Here is a 26,919-nt window from a genome sequence, read left to right as displayed (position 1 = left end):
CATGGGATGAAAATCGCCAATACCAACTATAATTGTGCGAAACAAAGCCACTCTGCTAGTCCAGTGGGTAGGGTACTGGATTACTGAGTGATTCAGTTCCCACTGAGGGGCACAGGCCTTTGTAAAGGCACCTGGCCGTGCTCTCACATTTTTGTTAAAAACATTTTGTGATGCTCTAGGCTTGGAAACCAGCCCTAAAGCACATTCTGTGTTAAAGCTGCTTTCCTACTAAAACTCTGCTGCAGTGGGCAGCAATGACTCACCACATTTCAGTATGATAAATTAAAGATCCAAAGATGCCTTCCTCCAAGGTTTCGTCGCGGCACTGTTATTTATGACAATAATTTTGTATGACACGGCATGCAAAACAACGAAGGCAGGAGAAAATTACACAGGACGAGCGCTGACCAGCGCTCGTCCTGTGTACTCATTCTCTCCTGTCTTCGCTGTTTTGCACAATTTCATATATGGCTTAACATGAACCAACTCGCCCACACTGCCACTCTAATTCCCTCATTTTATTGTGGAATGGTGCAGTTTAATATGAACACAGAGTTTGTTTCTGAAGAGGCACATGAAACTAAAAACCAGGCACTTTAAAGAAAGCAACAGAGTCAATCTAAAACAGACGTATATTTCCGCACCCTACTCCCACCTTACGCACGCTACTTTTCTCCTAACAGCTCCTTTTGCTTTGCTTTTGTCATCGTGTCCGCCTGTTCCACCGTATTCTCAGCTTCCATTTTCACCTGAAATAAAATTTGGCGAGGATATCACAACAGAGGCATTGAGCATTCAAAATGGTAATGTTCTGTAAGCCCTCGGTGCCTTCCGTTTGTCAGACCCTCGGCTGCTGACAGCGCGCAGCCACAGTCTCTTTATTGTATTAAAGTAATTACCCTTAGCGATTTCTCTATCTCTGCTCATTCTTCACACAAAGGTTTACTTAAAGGGGCACTGACAAATCAATATTGTATTTTGTTGTATTATACGAAACAATTAAAAATGATGCTGGACATCACCCTCAAGATTCTAAACTTGGGAACTCAGTATTTGTAAAGTAAAAAAACAATTTCCAAAAGTCGAATTTGAAGTTCCCGTGCGATCCGCGCCAGTGCAGTAACGACATTCATCCTGCAACTCGAGTTTCTCTCAAGCCTATAAACCGTCCAGACCCAAAGTGTCACGTTCGCCCTTGTCCAGCGATCAACCGCTCTTCTCTCTGCGTGCCGCCTATCGCTGTGAGCCAACAACGCTTCACTTTCGAGTTCGAAGTTCTTTTAGGGCCCTTTCAGCGATCTCAAACTATCTGAAACGTTGTGAGGTCGAAGAAAACACGCAGCGGACTTGTGTGAGCGACGTGAGGGGCAAATTGCGCCGTTTGTGTGTGAGAGGCTGCCCTGGCGGAGTCACACTGAAACTACGGTACACAGACACCAAAACCAGTTGTTTTGACCGTTTGACAATTTACTTTTCTAAGTCTGAGAGGTTGTCGGGCACACAAAAAAAAAGAGAACTTCTTCCGATTCCCCTACTCACCGATCCTCCTCAGTGCTATATGTACGGTGGCTGGAGCGCATCTCCGACAGGTGTGTTTAGCGTCCTATCTTGCTCATGCAACAAATGTGGTCCCAAAGTGGAAACAAATGACGTCACAGAAGCCGGAATGTCATGCTGTCGGATGTCGCAATCCTGGCGGTTGGTCGTGCAAATGCCGGCGAAAACCGCGAGTGAACGAGTGTCGCTGTTGTCGCGGTGTTTCAGCTCCTGGCTACCGACACTGCCATGGACTGTGACACTGCAGAGCGTCCTGCAGCCGAGCAAGCGTCCGCGACATACACCACTGCTGCTGGGACACCGCCAGAGTCGCGATCGGTGACAGCATGACGCTTCTACGACGTCACCAGGTGGAAATCGGGGGGCCACTTTTTTTGACACGGTAAACACACCAGACACCGTTTTACATGTGCCGAGCGCCGCCATGTTTTCCGGGGGAGGAAAAAAAGCCAGGAGGCGACATCAGTCCAGTCTCCGATTTTCGGTATTTCAAAAGTCATTCGCAATTGCGTTAAAAAGCATGTTTTACGAATGCCGCTACTAAATATAAAAAATGTTGCTTGCAAAGCTTCTAAATTTCATAATCGATTACGTCACAAATAAAAAGAAGCGAGGAGGTGAGAAGAAGGAGAGAAAAAAGCCAAAAATAAAAAGGGGAGCGTGTGCGCAAAAAAACTGGTTCTTGCGTTGCGGTATTGTTTTGCATGTCTATGACAACAACCTCCATTTTTTTTAGAAAACAAAGAAATATTACCTTAGGAGTGTCAGCCCCCCTCAAAGCACCCAACTACATGAAGGAATGGATAGATAAATATGGCTAACCGTTCAAGTCGGGTGACTGCTTGCGCCACCTAACCAGTGTCTTGGGAACACTTGGTATCATCTATACTCCCTTTCACCTTATCATGGACCACAGCAGACGTGCCGCAATATATACAGTGCTGTAAATGTGTCATGTGACTACTATGCACCCCGCACGTCACTGCGCCCACCCGCAAGGTCACGTAACATTCGCACGTCATTGGATTGGCTTCGATGGCTCGTAGCATCCTCTACAGTCCGTCGTAAGGTGAAACAAAATATATAGTGGCTCTAATAAAGTAAATTTCAATGTTGAGTTTCAACTAACTCCTGTAAACAAAATATATAGTGGATGTAATAGAGTAAATTTCAACGTTGAGTGTGGTACCACCGAGGGCTTGCTCCTGGGGCAATGGGAATATGTGAGGCATTTTAATTAAACTTCAACGCAGGGCCATAAGGCAACAGACAAGACGGCAGTTTGAGCATTGAAAGCTTGGAAAAACCAAGCATAGAATGAAAGGCCTTGTGGCTACCGAGAGTAAGACATAAATATTGCGCTCCATGCATCACAAAGTTGCGTAACAACATGCTCCAAAGTCGGGAAGAAATATTTTCAAGATTTTTGCTAAACTGTGGTCGTTTTACTGTAATCATTTTAGTTAGGTTTCATTTTTTTTTTTTATACTGCCAGTTTTTGTTTTGGACCACTGTAGGAATGGCTACAGAAATAACAATATGCAACAAAGAGGACACAATCAGAGTGGCAAACAATTTAAATTGCCATATTTAACATGCCACAAAGGTATAGCAAGAACACACCAAAGAATAAGAGAAGTCTCAGCTATGAGAGACCTAATGTTACTAAATGAGAATGAAAGGTTTGAAAATAATAAAGAAAGACAAACCTGTAGTGAAGCATTGTACACGACGTCTTCGGAGATGCCTAGCTTGTTTTTCTGGATTTCCTTCAAGTACTTGCGCTCAATCGCCACCAAATCTTCCTTTGCCTTGACGAACAGGGCCTTGGCATTCTTTGACAGCGTTTCTCTGTGTTCTCGAGTAACCCTGAAAGTGCCAGGTCTGTTGTCTGAGCGACCAACGTCAAGTAATGCACAAGGTCTTGACAGTTTAGCGTCGTGGATCAAAGTACCAGCTCTAAGGTAACACTGAAGTGAAATTTGGCCACATGCAGAGGACAGCTCCCAAGAAATATGAATGGGTTTGATTTTAAGAAGTGATCTCATAATTTAAAGTCATAACCTAGCGTGACAAAGCTAACGTTACGTCAATAAGAGATACAGCCGGGCAGTGGCAATTAAAGAAACACTGACACCCTCCAAAATGTTTTTCTTTGCAATGCAATTTTTATGGTGTTCGAACAATACCCAATTAATATTTTGCAACAGTGTCACATATACTTTTAATAAAGTCAAAATATGCAACTACTAGAAACCGAAACTGGACTGGGGCAGAAGAAGAAATATAGAAGAGGAGAAAGTTACCAAAAATCACGTAACTGCGCAACAATTTTTAATCTTTTTTTTTTTCAATTAACATATTTTGAGCTTTTTAGAAGTGTGTGCTTTCGGTGACCCACCACTTTGATTACCTTTGGTGACTGCGCCTAAACCATAGAAAACGGCTCGTGACCAAGAAGAAGAGAGTTAGCGCGACTCAAAGCGGCCAGTTCTCCGTCGGCGATTTTCAGGCGGAAAGAAAACAAATTTCGAGCCGCAAAATCTGTTCTGGGTACTTGGGCTCTCATGTGTCATGTATAAACAAAAACCTTGGCCACCATAAATGTCAGTGTCCCTTTATTGAGAACTCAACTAGCTCGGGCAGCGAATTCGAAAGGGAGGGGGAACAAAATATGAGAGGATGAAGGTGCCAGTTTGCGTGTCTTCAAAGAGAAGTCGCCAAGACTTCCTAGAAAGATCACCGTTTCCCGAGTTTTCTTTGTCTTCAAAGAGAGGTCGCCAAGACTTCCTAGAAAGATCACCGTTTCCCGAGCTTCCTGTTGAAGTGTCGAAATATGTCTACCGTCAGATACCTAGTGTGCAGCCCGTGTCGTGATAAGTACTCGCACTGGCAAACTTCAGAGCCCACCAAGCTGACTGATGTGTACCTTTGTCTCGGACGCTTCTCCAAGAAGCCGGTACCGGGCAGTAAAGCTTTACGCACGTGCGCCAGTGAAAAGCGGGCTTGACGAGAGCGACTCAGTCGCTTCGAATATTAGGAGCTATACCGGACTCCTATACTGCTCTGTCGGATCAAACAAGGGCCTCCTCTACCGCATGGGCATTCTGTCTTTCTGCTCCTGGACAAAAAAGCTGGTTCACATGTCTGCATGACACTGGTGCCATCTATCTGGCAACCGTGGAACACTTCCAACCTGCATGTATTTCTTTATTGTCAAGAAATTATTCTTTCACCAAGATGGTGAAAGTTTGTTCTCTCGCTGGAAGCGGCTGCAAAGCAGTTAATCCCACTCAGATGCAGACGTGTGAACCAACCTTTACAAACAACGCAGTGTCTAGCATTACGTTCGACGGAACCCGAAATAAAAATTAAAGTTACGTCCGACGTAACTTTACGTAAGGATTCGAGTTACGTCCGACGTAACCTAATATATAAATTAAATTTACGTCCGACGGAACTCCAAATAAATATTAAAGTTACGTCCGACGTAATCATCCCAATTTTTTTTTTTTTCATGATTTTTTTTTTTTTTTTTTTTTAGTTTTAAGGTGGACTTAGTATTTTATGATATTTTAAACTAGAATGCTCCAGACGTTTGTTAAATGTGACTAATTGCTCGGTTAATCGCTGTGCCAGAGGCTCAAGGAGGCTTACTTTGGCAAATGACAAAAAACTGTGGTCCCGTCTTGCTGAGTAGATATGTTCATGCCGGATTCCTGGATGGCCTTCAAAGCGGCCTTGATCGCCTGTGTGTGAAAGTAACATCGAAGTGATGTGAAACCTGGGACACAAAAACGGGGGGGGGGGGGCACAACGTGCCGATTGAGCGAGCTTTTAACAATCACTTACGTCAGGAAAGCTTGCCATGTTGAGCACAATGAGTTGAGCACTCTTTTTGGAGATCTGAGCTACCTCGGCCAAGGAGTACTCTTGGCTGTCAACGTGAACCCGAATTTTGTCGATGTTCCCTAAAGAAGAAAACAAAAATGTAAGCGTTGTTACGGAAAGGACGAAAAGTCAAAATGTGACAACTTAGTCAAAGCAGGATTAGGTGCAGTAGGAGAATTGGGGAATTGAAAACTCCCCAAACTCCCCTCGCATGCAAATTATATTCGAGTGCCTTCTTTCTCTGCTGTCCGAGCATCGCCATATGTGGGGGAGGCTCCTTTCTTAAGAGCAGCGTTTCCCAAACTCGAGGTGCCCAGACTTTAGCAGGGAGTAGCCAAAAACGTCACCCGCCGAGTGCCCCCTTATTCCCACTCTAAACGTGTCTGCCGCCTTGAATTTGTATTTGTTTTTTTAATACACGTGGAACTCAATACTGCATTTTGTCTGCGAGCAAGTAAAAAAGCAGGTATACTGCTAGAAGAGAAACTAATGGAAAAGGTATCATTTTTAAGAAGACTAATCCCTCTATCCTATTTTCTCCCTACAAGTTTGGAAATATTTTCGGTCATGTCAAAGTTTGCACCCAGAAACACTCTGCCTCCGCTTACTTTTTGTTGTGTGTATTCCTAACATTCGTGTAGTAGCACCTCTTCACTTTCTTATTCAAGAATTCAAAAACAGTCAGATCAAATAAATGTAGACATCAGTCAGTGCTTGTCTGTTGATGATGATGATTAAGTGTACATCTGTGTAGTAGCACCTCCTCACTTTCTTTTTAAAGAATTCAAAAACAGTCAGATCAAATAAATGTAGACATCAGTCAGTGCTTGGCTGTTGATGATAATGATTAGATGTATTATTGCACAAAAGTGGTACAAGCTATATCAAAGCTTGGTTTCAGCACTTAAAGGGGCCCTGCAACATTTTTTTGTCTGGTTTTTAATTCGCATTGATCCTGAGCGCACTGAACGTAGTAACTTAATGAAGCTTTTCTTTTCTCAAATTTCGCATTATTTTAAAAGTTATAGGTAAATTAGAATTACAAAAACAAGCAAAAATAACCTCCTTCATGACGTCGTAGATCCTGGCTTGAGCGGCCGTGAACTAGAGGAGGGCTAGTGAACTCATCGAGCGCTCACGGCTACCGCACTCCGTGTTGACGGCTCGAGAGGGCGCCACTAAAGCATGTGTTGGATAGGCTGTATGAAGCGGGCGACCAGGGCGACTCGCATTGCATTTGCTTCACGAATAGAGACTAATTTGGCATAACACTTCATTGGCCACAAACGACAGCAAACATGAAGTAAATATCAGTTCAGAACGGGAGCCACATCGCACTGCCATACAGCCAAATGGCAAAATCGCCAGCCAAGCCCGCTCCGAAAGCCTTCAAAACGCTCAGAACTGGTCGGATCCCACAGCCGGTATACGACCACAGCGCTGCCGCGTACATCCGAGACCTTTTTACGCTCGCTGTTCGTCGGCGCCTCATCCCACTACCCCTTTCTAGTAAGCGCCATTTTTTTCCGCCGCTTGGTGGTGGGTATGTCGACGGGTCATTTTTTGTTTCCGTACTTTATAAACTTCATTTGTTTCTTTTCTGATCTAAAATACTGAACAAAAACTACTTTCATACATAACTGAAACGGTTCGCGACACATATATTTTGTATCTCGACTAAAAAAAAAATTTTAGCGGTTCTGACCAGTAGTAAGCCCAGGACCAAAGACGTCACATATTGCGCGCTTTTGGCAACGCAGGTCGCCCTCGTAGGTGGAGGAGGTTTCCGCGTCGTCCGGTTAAAATATGACGCACCGATATTTAGTTACTCTCTCCGTGCCCACTGGCTTGCCCGAACCCCAAGAGACGTGGAAACCGCAAAAAAGGTAGACGCTTAAATGTGATTGCAGGGCCCCTTTAATAGCTCAGACCTCAGCCCAAACTTGCAAATCCTCAATGCTTTTTTTTTTTTTTTTTTTTGCCAAGCTATGTTGTTTAAGGAAATAATCATGAGCTGGTGTGAAGGTCGATGACCAGCAAAGCTGTTTCGCACACGTCACAGACCCGCCCCAACGAGCCAAAGGAAACCAGACAGGCGCGACGGGACCGCTACTCCGGGAGAGCAGAAAGAAACGAAACTAGGCACGCAAGCGCTTGGAACGACGACAAAAAAAGGGCAATGCGAGCGTAGACATGGCTGACACAGGTTGCAGAGCGGCAAATCTTTGAAAAACCTTTATTATCGGCCTGAGAGTCTACTGATCTTGAAAATGGTGCCTATTGATAACTTATCTACCGAATAGACCTATTGCTAAATTACCGAAGCACCGAGGAGAATGCAGCGAATGGAGCTCCACGCGCTGCACGTGCCGGCGTCTGTAGCAGTAACTGTTCTAAAGCAAAAGCCTAAAACAAATGGCATCTTAAACGCGCGTTCGTCAATGCTTTATTTTGGTTATTTACTTCAAATCTTTTATATGCAGAAGGTGTGCATGTGCGGTGGCGCGAGCAAACAGTTTTTAGTCACTGCACACAAAACATCCACGGAACCCTAGCCATAAACAGCTTCGCTGCAAAAAACACCATGACTTTCCAGAATGTTGCACTCCAGTTTTGGAACCCCTGCTTGTGTTTGGTTCAGACTACCACACAAATGTGGCATGAAACAGCTGCACAGTTAAAAATCTGAATAGTAGAGTATAAAAACAACAGCAACAAACTTTCTGTCGCACTGCAGGACTCCGGTTTAGCATGAAATTTGATGCAATGTGACCAGACGTCACGGGACCTAAAAAACAAACTCGGTTTCCCCACTAAATTTAGTGGAAACATTGACATTACATGACCTATACACCAATTTGGTTTCCCCGCTACAATTATCAAGAAATTCGATGTCACATGACTTATATACCAATTCAGTTTTCCAATAAATTTAGCAGAAAATTCGATGTAACGTGACCTGACGTAACGGCAACTACAAACCAATTCAGTTTCCCCGCTAAATTTAACAGAAAAAATGACATCACATGAATTATACACTGGTTCAGTTTCCCCGCTAAATTTAGCGTGAAATTTGATGCAATGTGACCGGACGTCACGGGACCTAAAAAACAAACTCGGTTTCCCCACTAAATTTAGTGGAAACATTGACATCACATGACCTATACACCAATTTGGTTTCCCCGCTACAATTATCGGGAAATTCGATGTCACATGACTTATATACCAATTCAGTTTTCCAATAAATTTAGCAGAAAATTCGATGTAACGTGACCTGACGTAACGGCAACTACAAACCAATTCAGTTTCCCCGCTAAATTTAGCAGAAAAAATGACATCACATGAATTATACACTGGTTCAGTTTCCCCGCTAAATTTAGCGTGAAATTTGATGCAATGTGACCGGACGTCACGGGACCTAAAAAACAAACTCGGTTTTCCCACTAAATTTAGTGGAAACATTGACATCACATGACCTATACACCAATTTGGTTTCCCCGCTAAAATTATCGGAAAATTCGATGTCACATGACTTATATACCAATTCAGTTTTCCAATCAATTTAGCAGAAAATTCGATGTAACGTGACCTGACGTAACGGCAACTACAAACCAATTCAGTTCCCCCGCTAAATTTAGCAGAAAAAATGACATCACATGAATTATACACTGGTTCAGTTTCCCCGCTAAATTTAGCGTGAAATTTGATGCAACGTGACCGGACGTCACGGGACCTAAAAAACAAACTCGGTTTCCCCACTAAATTTAGTGGAAACATTGACATCACATGACCTATACACCAATTTGGTTTCCTCGCTACAATTATCAAGATATTCGATGTCACATGACTTATATACCAATTCAGTTTTCCAATAAATTTAGCAGAAAATTCGATGTAACGTGACCTGACGTAACGGCAACTACAAACCAATTCAGTTTCCCCGCTAAATTTAGCAGAAAAAATGACATCACATGAATTATACACTGGTTCAGTTTCCCCGCTAAATTTAGCGTGAAATTTGATGCAATGTGACCGGACGTCACGGGACCTAAAAAACAAACTCGGTTTTCCCACTAAATTTAGTGGAAACATTGACATGACATGACCTATACACCAATTTGGTTTCCCCGCTAAAATTATCGGAAAATTCGATGTCACATGACTTATATACCAACTCAGTTTTCCAATAAATTTAGCAGAAAATTCGATGTAACGTGACCTGACGTAACGGCAACTACAAACCAATTCAGTTCCCCCGCTAAATTTAGCAGAAAAAATGACATCACATGAATTATACACTGGTTCAGTTTCCCCGATAAATTTAGCGTGAAATTTGATGCAATGTGACCGGACGTCACGGGACCTAAAAAACAAACTTGGTTTCCCCACTAAATTTAGTGGAAACATTGACATCACATGACCTATACACCAATTTGGTTTCCCCGCTACAATTATCAAGATATTCGATGTCACATGACTTATATACCAATTCAGTTTTCCAATAAATTTAGCAGAAAATTCGATGTAACGTGACCTGACGTAACGGCAACTACAAACCAATTCAGTTTCCCCGCTAAATTTAGCAGAAAAAATGACATCACATGAATTATACACTGGTTCAGTTTCCCCGCTAAATTTAGCGTGAAATTTGATGCAATGTGACCGGACGTCACGGGACCTAAAAAACAAACTCGGTTTCCCCACTAAATTTAGTGGAAACATTGACATCACATGACCTATACACCAATTTGGTTTCCCCGCTACAATTATCGGGAAATTCGATGTCACATGACTTATATACCAATTCAGTTTTCCAATAAATTTAGCAGAAAATTCGATGTAACGTGACCTGACGTAACGGCAACTACAAACCAATTCAGTTTCCCCGCTAAATTTAGCAGAAAAAATGACATCACATGAATTATACACTGGTTCAGTTTCCCCGCTAAATTTAGCGTGAAATTTGATGCAATGTGACCGGACGTCACGGGACCTAAAAAACAAACTCGGTTTCCCCACTAAATTTAGTGGAAACATTGACATCAGATAACCTACACACCAATTTAGTTTCCCCGCTAAAATTATCGGAAAATTCGATGTCACATGACTTATACACCAATTCAGTTTTCCAATAAATTTGGCAGAAACTTCGATGTAACGTGACCTGACGTAACGGCACCTACAAACCAGTTCAGTTTCCCCGCTAAATTTAGCAGAAAAAATGACATCACATGAATTATACACTGTTCAGTTTCCCCGCTAAATTTAGCGTGAAATTCGATGCAATGTGACCGGACGTCACGGGACCTAAAAAACAAATTTGGTTTCCCCACTAAATTTAGTGGAAACATTGACATCACATGACCTATACACCAATTTGGTTTCCCCGCTAAAATTATCGGAAAATTCGATGTCACATGACTTATACACCAATTCAGTTTTCCAATAAATTTAGCAGAAAATTCGATGTAACGTGACCTGACGTAACGGCACCTACAAACCAATTCAGTTCCCCCGCTATTCGCGACTCCAGCGACCTATAGGGGGCGCCACCACCAAACAAACATGGCGGCTGAGTCCAGGTCGCGTCGGCTCGGCCGGGCTGCCTGAACAGGTGGCGCGTTCAATTTAACAGATTTCCTTTTGTTTAATGCCCGATTTTATAGGTATTTGAACTGAGACGGTTAAGTGCAGCCGGTGCGCATAAACTTGCAAAGCATGGTTTTGTTTTCCCGGTGTTTTTTGTTCTTTTCATGTCAAACTTTCGTTTCGGAGATTTCGTTCAAAACCGAAACTATGGGCTCCGGAGAGGCGGTAAAATACTAATCAGTTTTGATCATCTAAGGAAAGTGGCAGTGACAACATAATTCTTCCACCGAGAGTAATTTTCAACTAACTCAGATGCCTCGACCATGCGACTTCTCTGTCCGCGAAATCGAGCTTTTGTGCGTATCCGCGTTTAAGAAACAGCTCCAGTCGTCTGCTCGGTCAACCACACAGGCTGCAGGAAAATTACGAAAATTAAGCAATCGCTCCTTGAGCCAAGGAGCATGTTCACCCGCCAGCACCCCACTAACCAGCTGATACTCGTATTTCAATTCAGGTTTTAGTAGCAATCGAGAAGTCATTTTGACGAGCGGGTTATGTATTATATTACGTACTATGTCCCACTAAAACGATATTAGTATATATTTCGGGTTGAAATATGAGCTTAGTTGACTAGATATTAGGTGAACTGCCGAATAAAAGTCTATTTGACAGACAGAGACATACTACTTAAACTTAGCCAAATGGTTCTAGCCGGCAGCATGGAGACAAACTGAAGAGTCTTCATTGGAGTTCACTGAACGGAGAAAAGAAGTATTTTTTTTTTTTTTTTTTTTGTGGTTGGTCAATTTGAGCAATGTAGACATATATTGCTGCTGGCTTTGACGGAGGTATAATATAAATATTGGAGGCGCGATAGATCAAAATGCAGTGACAGCTTCTAACGTTGCAAGACGCGTCCCCCGCCTTTTGAAAACAGATAATTTCCCTCATTCATCATTTGCAGCGAGCAGGTTTTCCTGAATCAAGTAATTTCGAAATCAGCCCAACTCTTTCACTGGTGGTCCAGAGGCTTTTTCGATGAAAAGCAGCCAAGATGGATAGCCAACGCACCGACCAGCGTGGGTGGCTCAAACTTGAAGCTAATCGAACACAACCAAACTCAACAAAAGCACCTATCGAACCTTCCCATTCACTTGACTGCAACATTGGTGTTCCCTCCAGTGAAATGCCTGGTCTGTCGTCCTCAGTCCACTGTTCTACATCCTTATAAAGAAACACTTTATCAGTTACCAAGTAGTCGTCACTTTGAATCTGATTCGAGACAGACAAGAAATCAAAACGTTTTTCCGTGGTTCCTCCCCCTCCAAGAAATCGAAAGCACGTGACCGTGTGTTGTGGAGTAAACGGGCTTTCAAACACGTGATGGAAGGAAACAACCTACTGAGGCTTCACCACACTGATTAACACTCAGGCGGACCTTCGTGAAATTACACTGTACGCCATCGCGCCGACAACACCTGTCCGCGAAAGCCACCAGAGACGCGGAGGGGCGCGGAGCGACCTGGACCGGCTGGTTCCCGGTTTTCCCGCTTGGCGGCGTCCGTTTTGCTGGAGTCGCGAATATTTTGAGGGAAATGCGATGTCACGTGACCTGCCGCTACAAGACCTACACACCAATTCAGTTTCCCTGCTATATTTAGCGGAAAAATTGTTGTCATGTGATCACACATCAACCTCTAGGGCTCTAGGCCATAAAGGTTGCCCTAGAGGTCGTCCTTGAGGTCGTCCTAGGCGTTGTCCTGGAGGTCGTCCTAGACGTTAACGTTGTCCTTTAAGTCGTCCCAGGCGCCGTCTAGGACACCGTCCATGGCCTCGTAACAAAAGAAGGAGGTAAACATGACGAACGCTATCGCAATTCATAGACTACTAACAAAAATAATTTCTGCAGTCAATTTTTTTTTTGGCCTAGAGACAAGCACAATAATCTGAATCTGCTCGACGAATCAGCTCTGTTGTTTATGAACCACTTGTCATACTTCACGCCTTCCAAAAAGTAGATAACTACAGTCGGTTACAAGTCAAGGAGGTAGGAGAAGCTCCTCCCACAAGCGTGATGCGCCCATTTCAAATCTCTCCACAGTCGAAAGAAGAGTTCACTGAAAACGCTCCTTGTTCCGCTTCAATAGATTCCAACTTGTCTCCCATCCCACTTTTTAAGAAAGCGACCTTTGTATTCATTGAAGGGGGAACCGAGCCCCTGAAAGCAGCCTTTGTATCCATCGGAGGGGGAAGCTAATCCCCGAAAGTCGTATTTGTTTCCATCGGAGGGGGAAAACTCTAATCTCCCTCTCGCGGCTTCCACAATGCTAAGTCAAAGTTAAAGGATAAAGCAAATATGCACAAAAAGCAAGACCCTCCTCGCGTGTTGGCTGCAACGTCACGGAAACGATGGGATGCTATTGGATACAGAGGTGGCGGAGGGATCTATGATTCCGTTGGAGAGGCATTTGCCGCTACCTTCTTGACCTGTAGCCGACTATACAAAATTAAGAAAAATTGGCTACAGAAACCAGTACTGTTGGTTGTCTATGAATTGCAATAGCATTCATCATGTTTACCTCTTTCTTTTGTTACGAGGCCATGGACGCCGTCGAGGATGACGTTAAGAACGACATCTAGGACGACCTCACATATGATTTCTAGGCAATGTCTAGGGCCTACAGCCCTAGAAATTGATGTGCAATCATGTGACATCAAATTTTCCACTAAATATAGCACGGAAACTGAATTTGTCTGTAGGTACCGTGACATCAGGTCACATTACATTGAATTTTCTGCTAAAATTAGTGGGAAAACTGAATTGGTGTATAAGTCATGTGACATCAATTTTCCTGCTAAATTTAGCGGAGAAACAGAATTGGTATGTAGATCCCGTGACGTTATGTCACCTGACATCAAATTTCCCGCTAAATTTAGCAAGAAAAGTGAATTGGTGCACAGGTCACATGACACAATGTTTTCTGCTAAATTTAGCGGGGAACCTGAATTTGTCTCTACGTCCCGCGATGTCGGGTCACGTGACATTTTTTTCTCGCCAAATTTAGTGGGAAAACTGCTTATTTTTCTTTACGCTCACACCGTCACGAAACCGGGGGCCAAGCCACTAAAAACTGCTGCTGTAGAATTTTTTTGTTGTTGTTGTTGTTTTTTTCACTTGAGACTAAGATTAAGCGTGTGAGTATGAGACCTGGGAACACCACCAGCTTCTACAAAATGCAACTCTTATTTTTTATTTTTATTCCCGCTGATTTTCGAAACATGAGGACACAACAAGGAAACCCTTAAGGGATAGAGCTACGGGGATAAAGATTTATTATGACCAAACCATTTCAATTCCAATACTGAATACTGAATAATTGAACATATATATATATATAACTGAATAACCGAGAAGCTTATTTAGTTATTCGAATACCCAGTTTCCAACTTCGAATAATTCACTAATTCGAATAACCGGATAATCGGTTATCTCCAAAACTGCTTTCTACTGCTGGCACTAGTGGGAAGTTAAAGGGCTACTCCACCGATTTTTTCATTGTCTCCGATTTGCTTGAAATTTTGCTAAACTAACCAACAAACATCGCGACAATAGTATCCCAAATATTAGGTCAGAATATTGTTTTTTCGCGAAGTTATTGAATTTACAGTTTTGGTCCTCACCGTGTTTTTCAAGCTCGAAGTCTCTACTGGCAACAACGAAAAAGTGACGTCAGTGGAAGGCAGGGGTTCACTCTTTGGGCTGTAGATTTTGTTTTAAACTGATTCGAAGGAGTTTCATGGTGTCAAATGAATGCTTGGGAAGCTCGCTGCAGTACCCTCGCTCCAGCACGGAACGAATGATTGGCATATTCTATTTTTTGGCTGCTTGCTCGACTGGCAAGCCTGCCTGCCACTGACGTCACGGCCCCGAAAAGCGCGCGTATATTTGAATGTTGGTTTTTGCATCATTTTCATTTGCTGATTTCACAATAACTATTATGAATTTCGCGATTCTAAATAGCATACCGGAGAGAGTAAAGGCCGGGGAGTCAGAAAATATAGTTAGTTGAGGTAGCTCAAAAAATCGGTGGAGTACCCCTTTAAAGCAAAATCCACCCTACAAATGCTGCAAGCTTGCTGGAGAGTTTGTTGGCACATAAACTTGCTTGGTTGAGTACATAATCTCACTGCAAAGATGGTGCCGTGTGGTCATCAGTTTGAACTTTGATGCTGCTGTCATGCGACCGTTTGCTGCCAACATGTATGCTACATTTGATGCCCCCCCCTCAAATATAATTTCTTGGTAGAGTGCCTCAGCTTAATTACAACAAAATGTTTGGGAATGTCTGTGCTCTGACCATCTATCCATTATCAGCTTCAAGCTCCAGTTTAATAGTTCATCCAACATTTTAAACAAACTGTGCTTAAAAAGACGTTGACCATAAGGTTCACCTGCGACAGAATGCAGAGAAAGGTGCTTGACGAAGCTGTCTTGTAGCCTCTGCAAAACCTTCTGCATTTCGGAGCGAAACTGCTGGATTCGCACCACTTCGGAGAGCTCCTCGTCGGACAGTGAAACCTTGGGCTTGGCATCCTTGGCTGCAGATTGTTTTAAACACAGAACAGCATTCAGACTTTTTGCATATCTGTATCTACACTACCAGAAGAATTGTATCGGATTTCGTATTAGCTGCTATGACTCTGCGACATCACCCAACCACAGTGGCACATTCTCCGCCCGATCTTCCTTCCTCCTCCACACTGCTGCATAAAAGAACATGCACATGAATAAGGCTGTTTGTTTCTGGTCGCTTGCAGCATCGCTGTAACTACAGCCCTGCATGGACAACAGTTTTATCACCTGCGTCCGATCCCTTGTATCCGCACCCGAACTGCATCCACAATGTAGTTAAATTATTTTATCCGCGCCCAATCCGCATACTTTGCATCCACATCCGAACCCCATCTGCACAATTCAAAACCGCATCTGACCAGCAATCTATGGATTCATTATGAAATCGAGCATGAACAAAAAAGATGGTAGTTTTAAGCCGTTTGCTTATCTTGCACAGAGAACTCTAAGTTAGAATATGATCAGTTTGTTTGTTTGTTTTATTATTATTATATTTGGTTTTATTGTATTAATAAATGTTATAAGTGATCGCCCTTCCAGAGACATTTTGCGTTGCTGGAAAAGTGACCGCAGTTATGAGATTGTCCTGGGAGTCTGCGACACTCTGCTCAGAAATTGCGCTCAAAGAGAAGCAAGTTTTAATATTTTATTCTGTTTGCTTTTTTTGCTTTGAGACAATTATTTCAAGCAGACGTGTATTTTCTAAAGATGAAAATTAACAAAGGACAAACTAATAATACTGTCTTATTTAACTTAGGTCAGACAATAAAAAAGTTGGAGAAAAGGTGGTCACTCACCGCAGTGAAGTACCCCTCCTCATATTTAGGTGGTATATCACACCATCCAATCATGGCAACACCCACTATCAGTTTCAGTTTCAGTTTCAAACGAACCCACAACTGCATGCTCTGAACCACACACTTAGCAACAAGTTGCAGACTGTCGAGAGAGAAAAAGAAGCGCACACATGACGACTGGGGAAGGAGGCTCCTATTTTCTTGTGGCTCATACGATTTGGGTTTCCTTTGCCCAAAGAACGTTTCCTGCTCCTTCAGTTAATTTTCTCTGCTCCTCTCTCTCTTGCTGGTGTCGTTGAGAGAGGCTGAAGATCTTCGTTGGGTTGCCGCCGATCTGATGATGGCAACCCCCAATTCCGCCTTGGCCAACGGAGATGTAGTGGCAGAGGGACACCCAGGTGAAGGTTACGAATATATATATATGATTTATTTACATATATAGTTACGGACTGGGTTACAGATCTTAGGAGCTACGCGAGACCTCTCGGAGTCCTGGTGGCGTCTTGCCCCCTCCGACGCTCAGCGTAAACTGCCTTCCTCTTTCCCGCGCGCCCCCAAAATTCCAGGGATCGTCCCCACTTTCCCGGGCGTCTGGTCAGCATCGCTTGTCACCTCGCCAGGTCGCTCCGCACCCCCCGCCGTGTCGTTCCGACCCGGCGGTTCTTCTCGCCGACTCCCCACATTTCCAACCCTGGTGCCCGAGATTCGGGTTACTTCGGAATTCGTTAATTGCCGTCGCGTCCGGGACTCGTAAACCATTGCGGGCCCCCTGTTTTCTTTTGAGCCCGTCACAAAAAAACCATACAAGAATATATATAAACAGAACACAGTTTCCCCGAAAGTCCTGGGACCTAACACCTTCCCTGCCAAACAAGAGCATGCTTTCCCAGGGCAATTGATGCCCCTGCATAGACAGCATTTTTGGCAAGATAGAACGCTCTAAATTCAATCTTTGGTCAGAATCAGAATGCACTTCATTGTATAACTCACTTATTCACTCTACACCTTGCAGTCCCATGCGTTTATCGCCCGCCTCAGCAAAAACATAGATCCAGATCCAATCCACATGCACAGCCCCTGGCAACCGCATCCGATCCAAAATCTGGTTCATTTTTATCCGCGTCATCCAGTTGACTGCAGATATCTGAGGATGATCCGACGGTAATCTGCAGATATTTAGGGCTCTAGCTGTAACAGGAGCAATGAGGATTGGATGGCCACAACAAAGTCTTGGAGACCTACGAGCCACTGTGCCTGAGTGGCATCACAGTCATCGCAATAGCTACAAACAAACAGATGGAAAGAAATGGGCCTAAATAACACTGGAACTAATCGCAAAGAATCTTCACATGCTGCCAATGTGTCCCATGCCGGCAAAGAAACAAAAAATATATTAATTAAAAAACTTGGGCTGGTTAATGAGCCCCATTACAGGAAAAGAAATGGCACAAAAACTTGATGTAGCCGGCCTGTACAAAGGCAGAGTCTTCGAGGAAGGCAAGACATCCTCTTCCATGGGCGGAGCTTCTAGAAGGTAGGGGTGCAACCTCCTTCCCCGGGGGGTGGGGCTTCTGAGAGGTACACGAATGGAGCGGCGTTGCGGGTTTCTCTTTTAGGGGCGGGGCTTACGGGGGATTCTATGGATGGAGCGGCGACACGCCCCGTGCTGCCAGTGCCTGGACTTGGCGACTGTTGCCGTGTGTGCCCCTCTCCTTACAACGCGCTTACAGTGCTGGACTTTCATTGTCGTCGTTGTGATCTGTACCCAGCGCATTCCATAGGGAATGGTCAGAGTAGCAAGGAAAGCAGCACAAGAGGGGAGCGTGCCTTGCACTGTCTGATCCGGGCAGTGCGCTCATTTTGTTATACCCGGCAGTGGCGCCCTCACGTGTTCAGGTTCATAATATCACACTCCTCTCACCCCTAAGAAATGCACGTTAATAACAATCCCAAACCCACGAAAAATTTGTTAAACAAGCAGTAGCACTCGGAGGTTAAGGGGAGTAACGCAGCACTGGCAGACGCTCCCTGGTGCCTCGATGAGGAGGCGGGGTCTCGCTTGATTCTTCAAAAATGTTGCATACATGTCGCTTACGAATGCTGGCCCATTTGTCTGGCAGGCCCTGGCTCGCAAGCATGACTAGCAGGCACGCGATGGTAGTCTCTGCTGATGGCGTTGACACAAGGAACACCTCAATCCACTTAGAGAATGTGTCTGCTAAGATAAAAAAAAAGTGCTCGTTTGGTCCAGCGTAGTTTAAGTACACACGGAGTCTCGACCAGGGCCTGTCGAGGAATGGCCATAGCATGACTGGTATCGGCCGCGACGACCTCTGTTGCTCCTGGCAGATGAGGTACTCCTGAATTGTAGCCACAATGTCATTGTCCATCATAGACCACCAAACGTGGCTCCGCACAACAACTTTCGTCTTTGACACTTAACCCCCCACCACTTCCCTGGATGGCTCTCATGAAGAAGCCTCGGGACGTCATCTTGGAGTGGTACAGGAACTAACACATGGTTGCCCCAGAGCACACAGTTCTCTAGTACACTCATCTCAGTGAAGCGAGTTTATAAGGCTTCCCCTCAGGTCCAAAGTCCAGTCAACCGCCGGTCCACAGTTTCCCTCACTCGTGAAACCACCAGGTCCCTGGCAGTGACCTCTGCAACGGCAGTAGATGACGACACTCGTGGGTATACTTCCGCCAGCATAAAGACGTCGGCAGGGCAGTCCACGGGAAAGTCGGTTGTGGGCAGCGGCAGGAGACTCACTCCGTCTGTATGGGCGATGCGATGAAAACACTGGCGGGCTACTGTTCTCGCCGATGCCGAGAAAAAATATCTGAAGCTGGCCACCACCTCAGACAATCGGTGAGTAATGCTTGTCCAGGACATCTAAAATTTCAGCCGAGGAGGTATCAGCAGGCTTCGTAGGGGCGAGCAGGCTCCGCAGCAACGAGCATGTCTCTGACCCGCAGCACGTCAAGAACACAGCGGTCTCTTTCGTCTCGGCAATGCCGTTTGCCACGAAGTACAATGCAACACATTCGCAATATTAAATCGAATCCGACGTAGCCTCGTCGAATGGCTCTACCTTTCCGATGGCCGCCATGGTTGCTCTCATGAATTTGAAGCGAACGCTGTGTATTGCTTGTCGCTAGTTGTGATTCTCTCTACCCTGAGCATTCCTCGGAGAATGGCCAGTGCGGCCAGGAACAACAGCACGAGACGGGAGCGTGCCCCGCACCGTCTGGTCCAGGCAGTGCACGCATTTCATTTTACCTGGCAGTGGCGCCCTCACGTGTCCAGTTTCATATCACAGTCATGTATGTGCATGTCCGTACTCGTCACTAGGCCCAAATCATTGGAGCAACACCGTGTCTTGCGCTCAGAGGCATGCGGTTTAGAGAAGCTTGTTTTACCGACCACAGTTTATTGAATCCCTTTATAAAAAAAAAGCCCAATTCAGAGAAAAAGGCAAAAAGCCTCCTTTTAGCGAATCAGCCATCGTGAAGCAGTGTGTACAGGTCTGCCAGGCTGGTTAGCATTTTTGTAATGAGTCACCGTAGATCGTCGGCACGAAGAGGCATGAATGAAGGGGGGTGGGTGGATTAACGCGTTCCAGTGATACACGCAAGTAGGGGAGCCTTTTTTTTTTTAAAAAACAGCGTCCTTTTCGATAAACGGCCTTTCTCTAAACTGAGGCTTGACGGCGCTCGAAAGGTTTGGGCTTAATGACGGGTACGGACACATGCACACACGGCGATGACGACGAGTCCGGCACTGTCAGCGCAGCGCGGGGCAAGGACCTTCACACCACAACGCCGCTCCATCCACAGAATCCCCCACAAGCCCAGCCCCTAGGAGAGAAACTCGTGACACCGCTCTGTTCAAGTACCTTCCATAAGCCCAGCCCCTGGAGGAAGAGGCCCAGCCTCCCACGTTTCAGAAGCCCCGCCCCTCTCAGAGGCTCCGCCCTTGTACATGCCTGCAACATCAATACCTAGATGTAGACAGAAGTATCTGATTGGATTGACAGTGTTTGTGTTAATTTTGGCTGCTAGAATCGCTACAAAGGTCGCATCCCGTTTTACGGCATTTTGCGTGTATTCGAAACTTGCCAGAATGCTTTGGACGGTTGGCGCCTTTGGCATAGTTACGGGTGCTGACGACTGTGGGGAAGTACTGGGAGTTTGTCTCCTGGCCGGGACGGCTGCTCAACGTTGACGTCTGTAGCTTGTATCCAGCACTGCACCTCTGTGCAATGAGTCGCAGTCTGTAAGCCAGCTGAAGCTGGCACCTCAGGCTCATTGTTGAAACTTGGCTGCGTAAGGAAAGTGAGAGGAATCAATGCTCACAGAAATTTCTTACAAATGTCGTTACTCGGTAAGAGTACATGTAAACAAATTTGTGGATTTCCGACTCTCGAACGCGCTATTGACAACGTTGCCAAAAGAGATAAAAGTGTTTAACCATTCCCCATAATCGTGCCAAGCCGGAAACCTTTTCCATTAGAGACCGAATAGAACGAGACTCAAAACACGCCGCGATGGTATGATTCATGTGCTAAAATTATATCAAATTGAGGAATACCGCTCTCAGCAACGTGCGCCTCACGGGGATACGGGTGGAGTTGCTCGACTGACCCGCTAAAAAAACAAACGGAGTCGAGCAAACGTGGTTGGTGCGATTCGCCGCTTAGGAACAGAAGATGGCGTTACCGTTCTTTACAGAACGTAACTAGTCAGGGAAGGCTAAAACCTTACCAAAAATAACAAAAAACTAAAGAACCGTGGTAGAAAGATCCGTAAAAATTAGTACTGATCTAGACTTCAAAAGGTAAGAAAATTAAAATAAACTACTGTTTTACAGAAGCTTCTACCAGCTCCATCTTGCGGAGTCTTTTTGCAAAAATTCCCGCGCAGGTTGCGAAGGTCAGGTCAGGGGAAAGCCCTTGATTGCCTTGATCTTGCGTTTCTGGTCGGGATAAATGCGGAGGAGGATGCAAAATTGTTACCGAACATGCCGAGTCGGCTAAAGTTTCACTCGTGCAAGGCCTCCACTGCCCCCACAACCTCGACCTGCGGTCCCACTGATGCCGCATTTTGTAAGTGAATTGATAACGATCCGTACCGCGTGAACGTTGTATTTCAAAATGTGCCTTTTCGAGAACCAGCGTGCTTACACAATGAGATCTCTTGCTCTTGAGATTCCCTGTTTATACGTCATTGTCAGACCACAGGTCAGTTCCCTGTGAAACATTTTATTGTGAACTTCGGGCTTCGAGCTCGTAGGTTCGGACAAATTCGGAACAACCGATCGCTGCCAAACTCGTTCCGGGGGTGGTCTGCCTGCTGCGTAAAAACTTGAGTGTGGAAAATAAAAGGAGCTAATCCTTGAACAATGTCTACCCCATATTACGTATGCGTTTTCTAAGCGAGTGCAATGGTTTTGGAAAAACTACGTGTAATTCCCTCGAAACACGTTTGGCGACGAAATTGCTACGCATTTGCAGTGCTTCTGGGCAAATGCTGAATCTGACGTCATGATCGTGGTAGAGAAATACACAAATATATATATATCTGATTTGACAAGTTGTTGAGAAAAATAAAAGCTCGTGAAATAGACGATCGTAGTATGCAGAAACAAACCTCGAGTCACTCATCAACCTTTCTTGGGCCATTGAGATTATCTACTAATTAGCTAACATTTACGGGAGTCAACACATTTCTTGTATGCAGGGGGTCGAACTGGTCATTATTCCGGTTCGGTTCGGGTTCAGGTTCAATAGCTTTGTGTTTTGTTCCGGTTTGGTTCCAGTTCAATTATGAATTCAAAATAATGGTTCGGTCACCGGCGCCACCAAGCACAAATCTGTTCAAATAAGTTCTTAAAAAGAGACTATTTCCACAGCTCCCAGTGATTAAAAAAAAGTGTGCTTAACACTGCGTCATTTGCATAAAAAGACCGAAGGTCATCAGAAGCACGTGCTGCAGAAGCAAGGGCAGCAAAACAAACAAGGTGTCTGAAATAACCAGGCTTGATCTAAAATGAGCCTTAAAAATCGGCGCCAGCACAGAGCAACCTAAACTTTTAGTAAAGGTGCACTTCACAGGTCGGTTTTACCTTGCAAAATTACAAAACGTAGCTTCCTTTCTGTAAAAAATAGGGCCAAAAGCTTGCCAGCGTCAAAGGCGGACAGCGACGCAGACGACCGAGTTGAGTGGCGGGGTACATTTGGCACAAGTATTGATGGATGGCATCACGAGCAGCAGTGGAACGTGTAGTTAACATGCAAAAGAATGCAGACGACACAGAACAAATTCGTTGGCAGCAAACAGACCTTCGTTATGCAACCACTTGTTGTTTTTTTTTCATTGTTTGCATTTATTTTTGAACCAAAGGTATGTTGCAAGAAGATTTGTTCATTTTAATAGGCCACAGTCATTGCGGGCAGACTTGATAAGTGGGTATTGCCATCTATCAATAGGTGCACCAAATGTATCCCGCCACTCAACTCGGGCCTCTGCGTCGCCGTTGACCCTGGCAAGTCTCTTGGCCCTATTTCTTTACAGAAAAGGAGCTGCGCTTTGTAATTTTACGAGATAAAACCAACTTGTGAAATACGCCTTTGACGAAAAGTTTAGGCTGCATTGTGCAGGTGCCTATTTTTATGGTACATTTTAAACCAAGCCAGACTACTTTAGACACCTTACATAGACTTAATTTCGTTTTGTTATCTTGACTTCATATTGCGAACACCGTTTTACGCGTATTAAGTGGTCATACAAGCACTCAGAAACAGTACCAAAGTGCAGTACTCACAAGTGAAGTCAATCAGTCGGAACACGCATTGACACCGCTACGGTATTGTGCATCATACTCTCAAACTACCTACCCTGCACACGCTAACGACTTACTCAAACAGTCGAGTTCAAAAGGAGGAAGACGGTGAAGGGCAGGCTAAAGACAAAACGAAACAGAAAAAAAATATGGCAACATGCTGCTTTTAAAAAACACACACACAAAAAAAATGCCATGCAGCATCCAGGGCTGTGGACGATTGGCGTTCCGGCGACCAGCGCCACAGTGTCGGTCGTAGCTTCGCCTCTTGGCACCTCCAGATTTTGCCATTGTGGAACAAACATGCCGACAGCTGTCAACCTTTTTTTTTTACTTTGATGTTTCTTTGCCTTCTCTCTCCTTGACGAATATTACTTAGCACAGCAGAGGAAGAAAAGTACACACATGACACACGCAGTCACACACAAGGAATAGCTCTCTAGCCTCTTTAGCATAGTCGGATATACTCCGTTTCCACCTTACAAAATTCCACGACGGATGTTACGAGCAACCCGCGCCAATCCGAAGCTCGTAGCTTGTCTTGTGACTTCACGCTCCCCACATCGTACCGCCCAGCCAGAAGGGCACATGACACCCTCTGGGCTACAGATTCGCACCAGTGGCTCGTCACATTCTTTGCAATCCGTCGCAGGTGAAACAGTGTGTTCACGTCTACGTGCACTGCGCTGATGCCAATTCGTGCTGCACATACACATGAAATATTTGTTTGTTTCATTATTATTGAGCTTTCTTTACGTCACTGCCGTTTGTTAAGTCAGAACTGCGCCACCGGTGTCACCTTTGCAAATATATAATAAACTTCACACTGGTAGCCGCAAGAAGGTGCGGCTCACATTTTATAGTTCCAAACCGTTCTCCAATGGACCGGTAATCGCCACATGAGATTACGGTTCCGTTTCAGTTCGGGTTCAATATAAATGCTTGTTTTCGGTTATGGTTGTTGTTCCAGTTCGGTCAAAAATAGCAGTTCTGCTCTGGTTTTCGGTTTGGGTTCAGTTCGGCACCTTGCTTGTATGCGACTTAGTGTGCCCACTACGACACTTATACATGGCTTGCACATGACATTACATCATGCTGGAGGCCTTCCCTATTGTTGCCGAGAACTAATTTGCCAGTCCAAAATGTATGCTGCAGAAGGTATGTGATCGGCAGCGAGGCCACCGCAGTGGCAAATGATGTAGTGTCAGTGCAAGTCATGTATATGTGTCTTGCAGGTAACATCCTGCCAGTTTACACCTACTGGTTTCTCCCATTTGAGTACCGCATGAATAGCGTAAAATTAGCACAGTGAAGGGAGCTAGACAAAATGATTTCAGTGCTACCCATTCGTAACTTACTGGAATCTAGCTCTTTGCGTGGAATGGAATTTCTATTGCAGTCGGAGGTACTATTTTAAATGCGTCGGCAACTTCTGCGCAAGCCCTTTACCTAAACATTTCGGCGAGCATCCGGCTCATTACGAACTTAATGTAGGGAACATCGCAGGTCCGGCCAATGAGAGAAGACAATAGCCGCCTGCCGTGACTCGCTGAGAGCACCCTCGGAAGCTGCTCCATGTGGGCTTCCTTGCCATACCCGCTTCTGCTGCGGGTATTCGTGCACCTCCCAGCTCGCGACATCTGCCGTTGCGGCTGCGTCTGTGGCTCCTGGTCCGAAGCGGCCGGAGACGAGCTGCTCTGGCGACACAAGCTCCGGCAGGACTGGAAGGTGGACCGCAGCGTCCCCGCGTGCGACGGTGCTTCCTGGAAGCTGGAGTACCGCCGGCTCCTATACGAAGCGCCAGTCGTAGAGACGGAGGTCCTCCGTGACCACACTCACCAAGTGCTGCACGTCAGCTTCTCCCACAACGGCTCCTGCTTCGCGAGCTGCTCAAAGGATGGCCACGTGAAGCTGTGGAGCTCGATATTCCCTGCCAGCGTGCTGCACTCACGCAACATGCGCGAACTCAGCTGGAACTACACGCAGTTCTCACAGTTCAACGAGTCGGACACCCTCGTTCTGGTCTCTGGAGTCCACTTCGGCACCCACACGGCATCGGGAGAGATAGCGGTCTTCAACCTCAGGGAGGGCTTCACCCTCCAGTGCAGGGTCCTCAACAAGCCGTACGACATCTTTGGGACCTGGTACACCGACCACTATCTCCTCTCGGGCAAGCTTCACTTCTTGGGCCACATGCTGTCCTGCTCGGCGGTCTGGCTGAACAAGGCCTGGCAGGAAAGCGAGTCGGAGAAAAAACCCATCGTCAAGCCGCTCTTCAAGTTCTTCAACAGCAACGCCAGCTCCGTCCGGACCATCCTGGTCGCAAACTGCGAGCAGCCCCACGTGCGCGGGAACCCAGTGTCTGAACCGTGGACCTCGCAGGACGACGACGAGACGGACGAGGACAGTGCGGACGCCGACGATCCCCTCGACCCGCGCGAGAAGCTGCTCATCTTCACCACAGGGTCGCTCACTTATGCTCCCCACCAGGTCGGCTTCAAACGGATCAAGCCATTCCGCTTCGCGGAGCCGGAGAAGGAAGTGCCGACTTTGTCTGAACGGATCGCCATGCGTGAGGAAGAGAGGCTGGCCGAACCCCCCGACCCGATCGAACAGGCGTTTGACGCCGTGGACCATCTGGTCGACCTCCACGGCCACATCATCGGGATGGGGCTCTCTCCAGACCATCGGTTTCTGTACATTAACAGCCGGCCTTGGCCGCAGAACTATGTCATCGAGCAACCGCTGTCGCCCCCCCCAATCGCGCAGGAGATAGACATCCACGTCATCGACCTGACAACCATGGAGGAAGTGGGAAACCTCCTCCGGTCCCACAGGGCCTACACACCAAACGACGAGTGCTTCTTCATCTTCCTCGATGTGAGCGAACAGTATGTGGCAAGCGGTGCGGAAGACCGGAAAGGTTACCTTTGGGACCGCCACTACGCGGTCTGCCTGGCCAAGCTTCCTCACGACGACGTGGTCAATGCGGTGGCGTTCAACCCCCGGGATCCCCAGATGTTGGTCACTGCGAGCGACGACTTCACGCTCAAGGTGTGGCGGTCGCGCAGCAGGGTTAAGGAGCTGGGGCTGGCATTGTGAGGGTCCTCAAAAAGTGCCACGTGGGTTGTTGTGTTCAAAATGTGCCAGTAAACTCTTTGGAGCAGCAGGCTTCTGAAAACAGGTGTCACTGTACCAAAGCAATTGTAAAATAAGCTCAAATAAATGGTAAAAATGTTGACCCAAACTCACACGGAATGTTTTCCTTTCTTTGCAAGATTTACAATTCATGCATAGGTTATTTTTGTGCAGCTTTGCTTTCTCAAGAGTGCAACTTCATTGTTATGGTCCGAGACATGATCCCCCACACTGCCTGTTGACAGCTCTCCTGGAGTAGTACAACATTCTACAATATGTTAAAAGTGGCACCTCGGTAACATTAACTAATAATTGTAATTGTGTTGTGTGTATGTTTACACAGCCAGAAGGTAATCACGCCCAATGAGATGAGAAAATTGTCCAGTGCAGTACAACTAGGCCGTATACTTTCCGGTGTTATGTCAAAAATCGGCGGATGTTTTTCGGTGTTTCTTTCCAAAATGCCGGTG

The 26,919-nt window shown here is 45.6% G+C and overlaps 2 protein-coding genes across 4 annotated transcripts; one reads left to right on the top strand and one right to left on the bottom strand.

The window, feature by feature from the left end:
* Nucleotides 1-614: 614 nt before the first annotated feature.
* LOC8031655 (ribosome-recycling factor, mitochondrial) lies at nt 615-21,160 on the bottom strand. 2 transcript variants are annotated; one of them, XM_029990908.4, is made up of 7 exons: nt 21,062-21,160; nt 20,590-20,792; nt 15,490-15,636; nt 5,410-5,528; nt 5,215-5,306; nt 3,267-3,426; nt 615-749 (listed from the first exon to the last, which is right to left on the bottom strand). In XM_029990908.4, the coding sequence occupies exons 2-7, from the start codon at nt 20,777-20,779 to the stop codon at nt 666-668; spliced, it is 792 nt and encodes a 263-aa protein (XP_029846768.2). In that variant the 5' UTR covers nt 20,780-20,792; nt 21,062-21,160; the 3' UTR covers nt 615-665. The 2 variants fall into 2 exon arrangements, with proteins under 2 accessions (XP_029846768.2, XP_029846769.2); XM_029990909.4 differs by lacking the exon at nt 21,062-21,160 and adding an exon at nt 20,942-21,028.
* A 207-nt stretch (nt 21,161-21,367) lies between these two features.
* Nucleotides 21,368-26,562, top strand: LOC8031654 (F-box/WD repeat-containing protein 5). Of its 2 annotated transcripts, none has more exons than XM_002406647.5 (2): nt 21,368-21,575; nt 24,818-26,562. In XM_002406647.5, exon 2 carries the CDS (start codon nt 24,887-24,889, stop codon nt 26,411-26,413), a length of 1,527 nt encoding a protein of 508 aa, XP_002406691.4. In that variant the 5' UTR covers nt 21,368-21,575; nt 24,818-24,886; the 3' UTR covers nt 26,414-26,562. The 2 variants fall into 2 exon arrangements, with proteins under 2 accessions (XP_002406691.4, XP_029846770.3); XM_029990910.4 differs by having other exon boundaries at nt 21,378-21,575; nt 24,806-26,562.
* The last annotated feature ends 357 nt before the right edge of the window (nt 26,563-26,919 follow it).

Source organism: Ixodes scapularis, unplaced genomic scaffold (genome assembly GCF_016920785.2).
Source record: "Ixodes scapularis isolate PalLabHiFi unplaced genomic scaffold, ASM1692078v2 PGA_scaffold3__209_contigs__length_174095766, whole genome shotgun sequence".
Lineage (NCBI taxonomy): Eukaryota > Metazoa > Arthropoda > Arachnida > Ixodida > Ixodidae > Ixodes > Ixodes scapularis.
The sequence above is the reverse complement of the archived record's forward strand: the minus strand, read 5'-3'. Positions and strand labels throughout refer to the sequence as shown.

Coding starts and splice junctions, on each gene's coding strand:
- LOC8031654 (XM_002406647.5), top strand. CDS start 24,887: ATGTGGGCTTCCTTGCCATACCCGCTTCTGCTGCGGGTATTCGTGCAC.
- LOC8031655 (XM_029990908.4), bottom strand. CDS start 20,779: ATGAGCCTGAGGTGCCAGCTTCAGCTGGCTTACAGACTGCGACTCATT. Junction 5,307..5,409: donor ACATGGCAAGCTTTCCTGAC/GTAAGTGATTGT, acceptor TTTCACACACAG/GCGATCAAGGCCGCTTTGAA. Junction 750..3,266: donor TGTACAATGCTTCACTACAG/GTTTGTCTTTCT, acceptor ATTTTATTTCAG/GTGAAAATGGAAGCTGAGAA.